Source organism: Rana temporaria, chromosome 4 (assembly GCF_905171775.1).
Source record: "Rana temporaria chromosome 4, aRanTem1.1, whole genome shotgun sequence".
Classification (NCBI taxonomy): Eukaryota; Metazoa; Chordata; class Amphibia; order Anura; family Ranidae; genus Rana; species Rana temporaria.
Window position 1 is genome coordinate 204,165,290 of NC_053492.1, and position 12,137 is coordinate 204,177,426.

At 43.8% G+C, this 12,137-nt stretch overlaps 2 protein-coding genes across 6 annotated transcripts in view; one reads left to right on the plus strand and one right to left on the minus strand.

Annotated features, from left to right (window-relative positions):
- LOC120936922 (60S ribosomal protein L35a) overlaps positions 1 to 7,982 on the minus strand; it is a 9,155-nt gene extending 1,173 nt beyond the window's left edge. The window contains exons 1-4 of one of the 4 annotated variants that reach the window (XM_040349720.1): positions 7,912 to 7,982; positions 6,885 to 6,925; positions 6,648 to 6,800; positions 780 to 924 (exon numbers count right to left, since the gene is read on the minus strand). In XM_040349720.1, the coding sequence (XP_040205654.1) occupies positions 780 to 924; positions 6,648 to 6,800; positions 6,885 to 6,895 (309 nt within the window). In that variant the 5' untranslated portion in view covers positions 6,896 to 6,925; positions 7,912 to 7,982. The other 3 variants (XM_040349721.1, XM_040349722.1, XM_040349723.1) reach the window with 3 other exon arrangements.
- A 159-nt stretch (positions 7,983 to 8,141) lies between these two features.
- The window catches only part of IQCG (IQ motif containing G), a 36,094-nt gene continuing 32,098 nt past the window's right edge, over positions 8,142 to 12,137 (plus strand). The window contains exons 1-2 of one of the 2 annotated variants that reach the window (XM_040349719.1): positions 8,142 to 8,236; positions 10,473 to 10,620. In XM_040349719.1, the coding sequence (XP_040205653.1) occupies positions 10,507 to 10,620 (114 nt within the window). In that variant the 5' untranslated portion in view covers positions 8,142 to 8,236; positions 10,473 to 10,506. The other variant, XM_040349718.1, reaches the window with a different exon arrangement.

Here is a 12,137-nt window from a genome sequence, read left to right on the forward strand (position 1 = left end):
AATTAATTCAGTAAAATTGCAATACGTTTAAGAACCATGTATGAACTTGGTAATTTTGCAAAATATTAAAATGGGCCAATGATCTTAAGCCATATAGCCAAACATATTTGAGAGTGTGTGTGCCCACAATACAGTCTTCTTGCAGTGTGGGCCCAGCTGCAGTTTAAACAGTCATGCCATGCATTGCCAGCACGGTTATGTGCAATCATAAACCAAAGGACTACAAACAAAAGTTAACTACATTCTGCAATAATTTTTGCCTGCGACAACTTTATTTTTACTTCTTTTAAACCATTATATACACTGTACCCTGAGTAAAACCAAAGTTACAGCAAAAACAATTTGCTCTCTTATAACAGCTTAAAGCGGAGAGGGTATCTGGTTTGACAGGTACCCGCTCCCACTTTCACTCAGATCACCTAGGCTCCTCTCCCCACAGTAATCTGGCACATGTGACAGAAGACCGTGGGGACCATTCAAAATGTGCTACCGGATGTGAAGCCGCAAGCTGTTACAGCTGGGTGCCCACAGTTGAGATGCTGACCCTGGGGAGAGAAGCCTAAGGGAAGAGACGGCTCGGGTGAGCACATCGCTAGATCCTAAGACAGGTGAGGTGTATTAATCAGCAGCTACAGTTTTTTGTAGCTGCTGACCTTTTAACACAAAGATGACTGGAGTGCCTCTAACAGTTTTCAAGAAGTAGTTTCTAATATAAAGCACGATACACCATGAAAAATAATGCCACGTAACCTCCAAAACTTGAAATTTCCAGAACTCACCACACGGATTCTTTGTCCCATGGCTTTGGCAGGCAAGTTGGAGCGGAACTTCGCACGGACCATGCCACTGTTGCCATGAGCTCTGGTCACCTTACCCCAGATCACACGAGTTTTATTAGGTTTTCCACCTGGGGTCACTGTGTTACTAAAAAATAAAACAAAAATCAGCTTATGTAGCAATAAAGAAAACACATAAGAAAAATTGGCTTGATTACTTGCACATCTTTCCCTCACTTTTATAGCCATAGCAAATGCATGCAAGCTCCAAAACAGCTTAAAGAAGCAAAGTGAAAATGGACAGCTGAAAACAAGTGCACTGGGGGCAGTAGTTGCTTTTCTATGATGGGGTAGTGTACCTGGACACATTCAAACAATGAAAAATATCTGCCATTTCATGTCTACAAAAATCCAATGTAGGCAACAACGTGGTTATAAGAGAAAGGTGGGGAACACTGTTGCGCAATTGCCGACCTGAAAATTCTAGATGATTGGCTCCAATACACTAAAAATTCAAAGAGTATGCAGATCAGAAAGCTGTAAAAAGTCCTTAGTGTTTTTGGATCCTTGACTCACAGCTAGGCAAGCATTTTAATATGTCAGCAACAGCAGTCACCAAGATTTTTCTTTCTCCCAGGTTTAATCTGTGCAGTTACTTTTAGCAATTCTGATGAATTGTAGTCACAATTGTCCATTATGTGAAACACACACCATCAGTTCAAATTGGACAGTGTGTGTGTCAACTGTATACATCCTTTCCCCAGCACTGCTATAGTCTTGTCTATTCAGGCAGTGCTGGTGATCAGGTCTGCACTAATGTGCTCCCATTAAAGGGCATAGTATACATGGAAAAAAATTAAAAATAGATGCTACTCCAAATATTACACAACATTCATCCCCTCCCTCACCCAAGTTGCATGCACTCCAATACAACGATTTCTTTCCATCAAACTGGGATCATGCAAATGAAGAATTGGATTTAGCAGTGACATTGACACAAGGTTTAAGTTCAGTGGTCTGAAAAGACGGCTCACTTACCAAAGTGCATGTTCGTTTGTAAAGTGTTTTCCTTAGCTATGTAAATGTGCCAAATTTATGTTTATGTCAATCAGCAAGCAATAATCTTTTTTATATATTTCTACTGAACGTGATTGGGTATTCAAAAGTGAACAGTCTCACCCTTTTTACTGAGCCAAGAAAATAGCCTCTACTCAAGAGAATATGTAAACTAGGGTTGTCCCGATAACCACTTTAAGACCTCGCACAAGTACCGATACTTTTTTCAAGTACTCGCTGATACCGATACTTTATTTTAATGTCATGTGACGATTTGAATAGGGGGCACTGATAGATGGAACTGATATCACTTATGGGCACTTGCATAATAAATGACATGAATAAGGAGAGAGGAAATATTTTGCAATGCTGCTTGGCATATAGCATTGCAAAATGCTTCCTTTCCTCTCTCATCATTCATGTCATTTAACTTCTAGAAGGTTACACCCAGCGCAAACTATATGGGCTGGGTGTAACAAGAAGTTCGCTGCTGGCTTACTGCAGGGTGTACCAAGATGGCCGTCATGATGTTTACCCTTCCGACAATGACAAGTAACGTCACTTCCAGGACTGAATGTGACGGTTCCGGTCACCGAAATATGCGGTGGTGCCCTGCCCAGCCTAACCACTGCACTCTGATACACTGCCTCCATACCAAACCAATCTCTGCCCCGCACGCCGACTTCCGGTTCCAGGTATCGGATCTGGCACCGGGAGCATTTGTGCGAGTACAAGTACACGCACAAATGCTCGGTATCGATCCCGATACTAGTATCGGGACAACCCTAATGTAAACCCAACATTTCATATTCCTGGTGTGCTTGCTGTACCATGTACGTCTATGAAGAAATCAACCTGTTCTCTTTTTATTGCTTCCTGTGTGTGAAATTCCTTGGTGTTCCTGACAGTCCCTCTGCTTTCCTATTAAAAACTGACCACACCAAGTAGAAAACACTGAAGCCTCCCCCAGCTCCTAAGCAGCTGAGAACCTAGGGAATGAGATCACTTAAATAAATTCTTATATCTAAACACAAATGTGTTGCCTTTCATTTCCATTTTAAACTGAATGGCGTGTTTTACAATCACGTCAACCACTTGCCGCCCACCGTCAATTGACGGTGGGGCGGTGCAGTTCTGGGACACCATCATGTGACTGTGTCCCAGAATGGCCGCTCGCCCACGCCGTGTTGCTAGTACACGGCGCAACCTTGATCTCTGTTAAAAGCCGCGACTCTTTACATGTGACCGGCTGTAATAGGACACATGGTTAAACATGGAGATGCCGGTAGTAGGTGCTCCTCGGCTCACACTGAGCATGGGGAGGGGAGAGGAGAGCCAATCAGCGGCATCTCCTCACAGAGGACATCTAGGTATGTAATCACAGCACCATCAGTGGCCCTGATTACCATAAAACCCCCACAGTGCCAGAAATCAGTGCCCATTAGTAATGCCAGTCAGTGTTGCCATCACTGCCACCCATCTGCGTCCGCCAGTGCCACCCATCTCCGCCCAGTGGAGAAAAATTTACTAACAAACTTTAAAGGAAAAATAAAACACCCAGGAGTGATTAAATAGCACCCAAAAAGGAGGCGGTGTGGGAAGAAAATGATAACAATTTCACATGATTACATGTGTAGTATTGACCGCGCAATTGTCAGTATGTCAGCGCTGAAAGCTGAAAAAATGGCCTGGGCAGGAAGGGGGGTAAAAGTGCCATGTATTGAGGTGGTTAAGTCAAGTTTACACTTGCAGCTGTCAATGCTACACACCTATAAAAAGCATTCTGCAGTGGATTACTTAAGGCTTCATGTACACTAGCAATTCCTAAACTTGAGTTTAGGAGCTTTTGGCATTCTCCCCCCCCCCCCAAAGCTCCTAGACTCGACTCCATAAAAACCTATGTGTCAATGTATACATCGGCTTTTAGGCGCATTTAGTAGCCTCTGCGGTTAGATTCAGCCTCTCTCCTGAACGCGGAAGAATGGTGTTCAGGATAGGAATGTTTTGACTGCAGCTGCAGGAAAACACAAAACGTGTCAAAACCGCAGCACAATTTTGCCGCGGCAAATGACTGCCAAGTGTACATGAAGTCTTAGAGATATTTGACAGGTAGTGAGGAGGTGCTTAGAAAAGGTTTATCAATGAACACAACTGAATAACTGAGGTGGAGATTGACATATCTTGCTAACCAGAAGTATAAGATCCTCAATAAAAAAGTTAGGCAGATAAAATCAGTACGGAAGTGACATCGCGGCTTGACCAGTCAAGACAGCCAGAGCCTGCGAACCCAGAAGGAAGATCAGGCAAACATGGAAGCCCTGTCAGCAGTGTCAAAGCACTGCTGGAGGGCATTGTTTTAAAGGCAAGTCTCTCAATGTGCTAGTATGTGATGCATAGTAGCACATTATACCATTACCTTGCAGGGGGGATTTTGTTTTACTTTCCAAACTTTATGACTGCTTTAACAAGACAATTTGCCAGACAAAAAAAGCCCAAAATGTCAACAAACAAATTTTCAGACCCGTTTATCAGTCAATTTAAACCAGGGGTCTTCAAACTACGGCCCTCCAGTTGTTCAAGAACTACAATTCCCATCATGCCTAGTCATGTCTGTGAAAGTCAGAGTTTTACAATGCCTCATAGGATGTGTAATTCTGCAACAGCGGGAGGGCCGTAGTTTGAGGATCCCTGCTTTAAACCATGTAAAGCAGAACCTTAACCATCCTTATCCTTTAGCAGCCACTCTATTTGGAGACGCCATGGTGCTACATGTGTGATCAGCTATGACACTAGCCATTGCAGGGCTTGAAAGTTCCATGAAGAGTCAACATGCATGCACTGGAAACCAAGATGTTACCAGACATGCCTTTAATATTGCTTGCGCTTCACAAGGGCTAGTAGGCAGACTAAATATAAACACTTTAATCAGTGCTTGTGTTTAATACCGCTTTAACAATAAATGTTGGCCCTACAATTATCCCTCATACGCTGGCATTCACAGGAATATCTAATGTGTTGTATATGTGACATTTGGTCCTAGATAAATGTACATGAATTAAATTAAAAGTGGCATCTTAATTAACATAAAAGTTAGCGTTTAATTTTTTTAAACTAAAACTTGCAAAAACCTTGACCCCCCCCCCCCCCCCCCCGAAAAAAAACTAACTTTGCTGAATCTGTATAAAACAAGCCCTCTATGAGTACATATGGAGTGACATGTTCTCTTTCTGGAGATATCAGGGCCATAATAAACCCCCCGAATACTCGCCTACATTCAGCCCAAGCAGGTCAGGACACAATTTGGCAGCAGAAACAGACTTTCGCTTCTCTCCACCCTAAAACTAGGAGTTAAAAGGAATTTCAAGAGTAACCTGGAAACATGAAGGTGCAAGGGTGCCACCTGTCTGCCCCTTCAGCGTTATCCAAATAACGTATATTCAAAAGCTTGAAACCTGCTTAAAATAAATTAACTTACAGCTTTGAAATTGTTTACAGCCTGTTACTGATATATGCCAAAGTAATTACAACTACTGCAGTGAAAGGGAGATAAAGCCAGAGAGACTCAATATTGTAGCAATAGAACGAGAGCACTAAAACTGCAGCAAATCTCAAAACACTAATTCTATATGGTAGGCCGCAACCCTGTACAAAACTAAAACCACAGTCATCCTTCTGAATAACAAAGATAAACATTGTGTGTAAAGCCAATCAAACAGCTAGATTTCTCTTGTTCAGACCATGGGCTCAATGAGAGAAAGGCAAACGATAGCTCCATCCGTGCTAAACAGTGTGGGTGGAGAATCTCTATTGCCATCTATTGTATTTAGCACATGCAGCTGCCTGACTACATTTGATTGGCTGAAGTCAATGCTCAGCCCACAATTTACCATCCAGCTCCTTCATGGTTTAAATCGAATTTTGTTGAGCCGGGTAGTGCCGACAGGGCCACCTACATCTCCAATTTCCACCAATTCTGCACAAATCGGAAATTTGAGCTAAATAAAGCCAATTCAACTCACTTGTTACCAAAATGACTAATGTGTTTGTAAGGGCACATGATTTATTTTTATTTTTTTTACACCTTCACGTATTCTATGCATGAAAGTAAAAAAAAAAAAAAAAAAAAAAAAAAATGCAGCCCCCCCCCCCCAATATTTACACAAGTCCTCTCGATTTAGCAATGCTCGACAGCCTAGCCTCTCTGGGAACTTGCACGCCCGATTGGTTCCCGCAACTGCCAATCACAGCCAGTGAGTCAAAAAGGAGACGTGGGGGGTCAGGGCTGAGCCGCGGTTCTGTGCGCGAATGGATACACAAGGCTGCGGGTCGGGAGCTCAATTGATTGGGTGTCCCTACAGTAAGCTGCTTGTTGTGGGGGCAGGAGAACTGGCATGGGACACGAGAAGGCTTTATTATAAAAACTTTAAAACTAGCATTATTTGTTCTTGCAAAAGCCAATCAATAAAAACCAAGGAGGCTAATCATGCAAACACTTGTGATTATTTAGCAGAGAAGAAAAAAGTTGGAGGCATTTTATAGAACGTTTTTATACTACTGTTACTGCAGAGACAGTTCAGAACAAAGTGGGGTTGATTTACTAAAACTGGAGAATGCAAAAATCTGGTGCAGTTCTGCATGGTGACCAATCAGCTTCTAACTTCAGTTTGTTCAATTAAGCTTTGACAAAAAAAAAAAAAACACCTGGAAGCCAATTGGTTACTATGAAGAGCTGCACCAGATTCTGCACGCTCCAGTTTTAGTAAATCAACCCGACAATATTACCCCAGAATTGTGTCCTGCAGGTGAAATACTCACTTTTTTGCTTTGTATACATAGGCGCATCTTTTGCCCAAGTAGAAGTCCGTTTCATCCCGAGCGTAGACCCCTTCGATTTTCAGCAGGGCTGTGTGTTCCCGCTGATTTCTGAGGCCTCTCTTGTAGCCAGCAAAGGTCGCTTTACACCACAATCTAAAACAATGGAAATGACAACATTAGTACAAATGCAGTTATACACATAATAACCCAAAGCCCCAAACATCCTCCCATACATACCTGCCAGACATGTTGTACTGTCAATGTCCAGATGCAGACAACTGAAGGAAAAAAATAAAAAAGTCAGTCACGGCTTACATATCACTAGAACGTTTTAAAACACACTGGAAATGACACTTTACGTGATGTTGAGCTGCACTTTTTACCACCCCCCAACCAATAACCCGTTTAGCTGCTGGGGGTGTACACATGCTGCAGCCATGATTATTTCAGGTACTGTATAGCGACGTCAACTTACGCAACGCTTTACATATATTGTACATTCACATGAGTCCCTACTTACAATCTAAGGTACCCAACACACAGTCATACATATATCAAGACCAGTCTTAGACAGGATCCAATTAACCTACCAGCATGTCTTGTGGAGTGCTTTCTGGCAGGAACTATACCCTGTTGCTATCAAGCACAATTAATGCGGTTGGAGCATGCTAGTGGTCAAGGGGTTAAAACAGGCAGTGATGAGGGGGGATACACTTCCTTGCCACCTGTCAAATGGTCTCTGAAAAGCAAACTGAACGCAGGTTGCTCTACAGAGACTCATGTAAAAGGAGCCCATACATGCACAGATGTCCTATGGTAGGTACATGACACCCGAACAGAACAACTCTTTCATGGGCGGGGGACAGTAATAAGCATGGAGTCAGAACTGCCATTTGAAAACTAACAAAACTTTATTGCACACAATACAAAGCATACAGGGGCATACTTGTGCGAGCTGTCTCGTCAGGTAAAGCCCTGAGCAGGCTGTGACAGACTATAGGAGACACATGGGCTCCAGCACACAGGCCGCACACACACCGCATTACTAACAAGCCAGCGCCAACACCTCAGAGAGACACGTCCGCTGACCTCCCGGGGCCGTACAATCCGCCCGGTATCTCAGCCATCCCGCCACACACACCCCGCATATACACCTTTATCGGTGACTCGGAGAAGGCTCCCCGTCCCCTCGCCGCTATTACGCGAAGAAACTAACGATTACCCATTCAATTCCCCCACAGAAACAGACCCAGTTTCCTCTCACCCGCACTGGATTCCAAGATGGAGGAAAAGGAAGGGGCCAGAGCGCGGCACGCTGGGAAATTAGAAGCGTGCTGTACGTGAGGTGTCCCAAGTGATGCCTGTATGAACGTTGCACAGCGGAGGAAAAAGAACAGGACTAAAATGTTAGCGCGGGTTCACGGGGAGAAAAATAGTGCTAGGAATGAAAAAAGAAAGGAAAAAAAAGAGAAAATTCTATGTCATAAAACAGGCGTTTAATTTTCAGGAATGCTCCGAGGACCCCTGGGGCGGAGCCGTGTATCCATGGATACTGTTTGACGCTTTGTGCTGTGCGGTGTGCCAGACAGGTAATACGTTTCAGCGTACGTGTGGGTGAGCGCCGCGAGTGCCAGAAGAGACGAGGGTGAGGGACGAGGAACAGGCAGGCATAGCAGGTGGGCCATTTTCTACCATGGGGCCACTACATTATCACTAATGGGCAATGCCATACCTCCTCACAGAGGCACCTTGGCGCGGGGCAGACCTGTGCTGCTCACAGTGGGCGTGGCCCAATAGACTGGAAGGAACTGAAGACAAAACTTATTTTTTCTTTCATTTTGGATAGAGCAAGGGAGAGTTATACCCCTTTTTTTATGCCAGTTGTGTCCCATTTAGGAGATTTCTCTTCATTTCCTGCATACAGGGTTGCCAACTTTCAGTAAATTTATGAACAGTTTGTAAAATCTGTACTTTTTACATCTGTCCTTGAATGTCCATTACGGACATGTAGGCTGCATTCATGGATAGATGCAACAATTATGGATTTTACAAACTGTTAGCAAATTTAATGAAAGTTGGCAACCCTGCCTGCATACAGTGTTATCACTGATCTATTAGTGTCAGTATCCCTCCCAACCAGTGTCAGTTGGCACCAGTGTCTGCTTGCCACACTGTCAAAGTGCAGTGTTAGTATAATGTTTCTGATTACTGCCACCACTGATAAACTGTCCACAAAACCACAGTATTAGCCTGATCCAGTGGCGACTGGTGCTCAAAATTTTTTGGGGGGGCGCAAAAAAACTGAAAAAAATAAATAAATCAATTGCCACCACTGTGCCCACCAAACGGCGCCAGTTTGCCCCCAAATGCAGTCAATTTCCTCTCAAATGCCCTCAGTTTCCCCCCAGCCCCGCATTTACCTTCCTCCGGTCAGCGCCGTCCTCCTCCACGCTCCCTCTACGTTTTCTCCTGTCCTCGATGTTGCTTCAGCCAATCAGGTGACCGTTAACCAGACCGGTGCACCTGATTGGCTGAGAGGCGGGTCAGTGTTAGGGAAGCAAAGCATGGTTTAAACAGGGAACGCACAGCCGTGCGCCCGCTTTTTAGCCATTTGGAAGCCGATTAGAGCCCACAGCCTCGGGCACTTCCAAAACACACCTACCGCTGTTATTCAGATGGCCAGCGCTCAACAGGGGGCGGACACCTGAATAGTGGGCGGCAGCGGCGACAATAAATGAATTCATGCAATGCATGAATATATCTATTGTTGAGTGACGCGTGCGTGCCGGAGAGAGGGGGTGGCGCTCCTGCGCCCAATATGGATGCCCCGCCACTGGCCTGATCTCTTCTTGCATTAGCAGTTAATTTTATTTCTGGCAAGCAGCTCTTCTTCCCATAAATGCCACTAGGTACCTGTAAAGTTAGTGCCCGAAATATCCCCCAAAAAGTTACACTAGTGAGAAGATGTACAGGATTCTGAGCCTAACAGATAAGGGTGAAGGGGAGGTCTCACTGTCATAATAAGGCTTAGAATACAAACCTGTAGAAAGCAGTGGCACCCTGACATATAGCTTGGAGAAGGGTAAAGAGGTCCCTGCTAAAACCAAGTGTGTCTGTCCCCATGTTGCTGAACTGCTACAAACACATAATTATGTTCAGTTGCAGTAGGGTGCAAGTACTAGCGCTGCACTACTTTTTGGTGATCTGGCAAGCATCAGCAGCAAAATACAGCCTGGCATTTTAGACACCAGCACTGAAGTATTTTAAAGGGAAATATGTTTTTTTTTTTTTTTCAAACTGATACTTACCTAGGTGAATGCTGAATCTATCCCCATCATATCTAAGTGTGAGAACTGATCAATCAAACACTGCTGATCCTAAAGCCAGTAAAGTGCAATTAAATATACTGGAGTTATAAAAAAAAAAAAAGAGCGAGAGACAGGAGTTGGTCATCTCTGAGGACCAGTTCACACACCATGCAGTCAGTGCATAAACTGACCAGAAACTGACTGCATGGTGTGAACTAGAGCCATTGGAATAAATGGAAAACACGGTGCATGCATTTTGTGCAGAAAAAAAGCGCACAGAACTGCGTCTGGTGTGAACTAGCACCGAGGTCACATGACTGAACCGAGAGCTTTGTATGTCACATGACTGAACACATGAGAACTCTGCAGGGCTTTGCTGTCTACACACCATGGCCCACATTTTATGAACGGGATGAGCAGTTATATCGACTCATCATATCAAATGACCCCTAAAGTATATCTGTACTGTATATAAAACAAGATTTGAATTCTCTATATTTTGTCATTGTCTTCTTAGGAGCCTGGAACACTGCCTAAAGGTCCAGAAGATAATGTCCTTACCAATGTTGGATGTGCTGCGGGTATGCACAGTGCTGGAGGATAGCTTGGATCAGCTCTCAATTCTAGGTTTTATCATGCCTGTTTCCTATCATGGCCAAAGTGATGTAAGTGGCAAGATGGTCTTTAATTATCCTTTCCTAAATAGTGTGCCACAATAATATTTCTTTCGAATGGCAAAGTTCATACACAAGTTTTCTTGTGCCAGTAATTGTGAAAATCAAAGAATGCAAATTCCTAACCGCAGCAATGGGCAAGATAACAGAAAAATATCCTTTAAGCTTTACCGTGTCTGAAGATCTTTGTCTTGTAATCCTTGCCTATGTTCTAGTTCTAAAGACAAAATGTTTTTTTACCTTAACGCAGGGGTCTCAAACTCAAATTACCTGAGGGCCACAAGACAAGTTTTCATATGCCATGGGGGGCCGCATACAAACTTTCAAACTTCAAAAACAACAGTACTGGTGTCAGCGAACACATTACTAACCCCCAGCACTGGTGTCAGCGAGCGCATTATTACCACCAGCACTGGTGTAAGGCAGGGTTTGACAAATTTGCTTGGAATCTATTAGCCAGCAAACGCACCCCGTCCCGACGGGCTTGCGCGCAGAAGCAAACACATACGTGAGCAGCGCCCGCATATGTAAACAGTGTTCAAACCACACATGTGAGGTATCGCCGCGATTGGTAGAGCGAGAGCAATAATTCTAGCCCTAGACCTCCTCTGTAACTTAAAACATGCAACCTGTAGATTTTTTTAAACGTCACCTATGAAGATTTTAAAGGGTAAAAAAGTTTGTCGGCATTCCACAAGCGGACGCAATTTTGAAGCGTGACATGTTGGGTATGAATTTACTCAGCGTAACATTATCTTTCATAATATAAAAAAAAATGGGGATAACTTTACTGTTGTCTTATTTTTTAATTAAAAAAAGTGTAATTTTTTCCCAAAAAAGTGCGCTTGTAAGACCGCTGCGCAAATACGGCGTAACAGAAAGTATTGCAACGATCGCCATTGTATTCTCTGGGGTGTTAGGATAAAAAATATATATAATGTTTGGGGGTTCTAATTAGAGGGAAGAAGATGGCAGTGAAAATAGTGTAAAATGACATTAGAATTGCTGTTTAACTTGTAATGCTTAACTTGTAATACCAACGGCCACCACCAGATGGCGCCAGATCACATCTGGTGGTAATAACTTGTAATACCAACGGCTCACCACCAGATAGCACCAGCTCAAAAAAAAAAAAAATTTTTTTTTTTTTTTTTTTTTTTACTCTTTGCTCCCCCCACTTCCACCCTGCCTGCGGGCCATTTATAACTGGTCCGCGGGCCGCAAATGGCCCGCGGGCCGGTACTTTGAGACCACTGCCTTAACGCTTTCTCTGCATTAAAATGGTTGTAAACCCCTTGTTTTAAAAAAATAAAACAAATAACAAATATGCCTATACTTACCTGTTCTGTGCAATCGTTTTGCACACAGCAGCCCCGATCCTCTTCTTGTGGGATGCCCTGCCGGCGCTCCTGGTCACTCCTCTTAATCGGGTGCTCCCACAGAAAGCCGCTTTCATTGGGGGCACCCAAAAGGGCTCACTTTCGAGTCCCGCTGCTGTGTCCATTGAC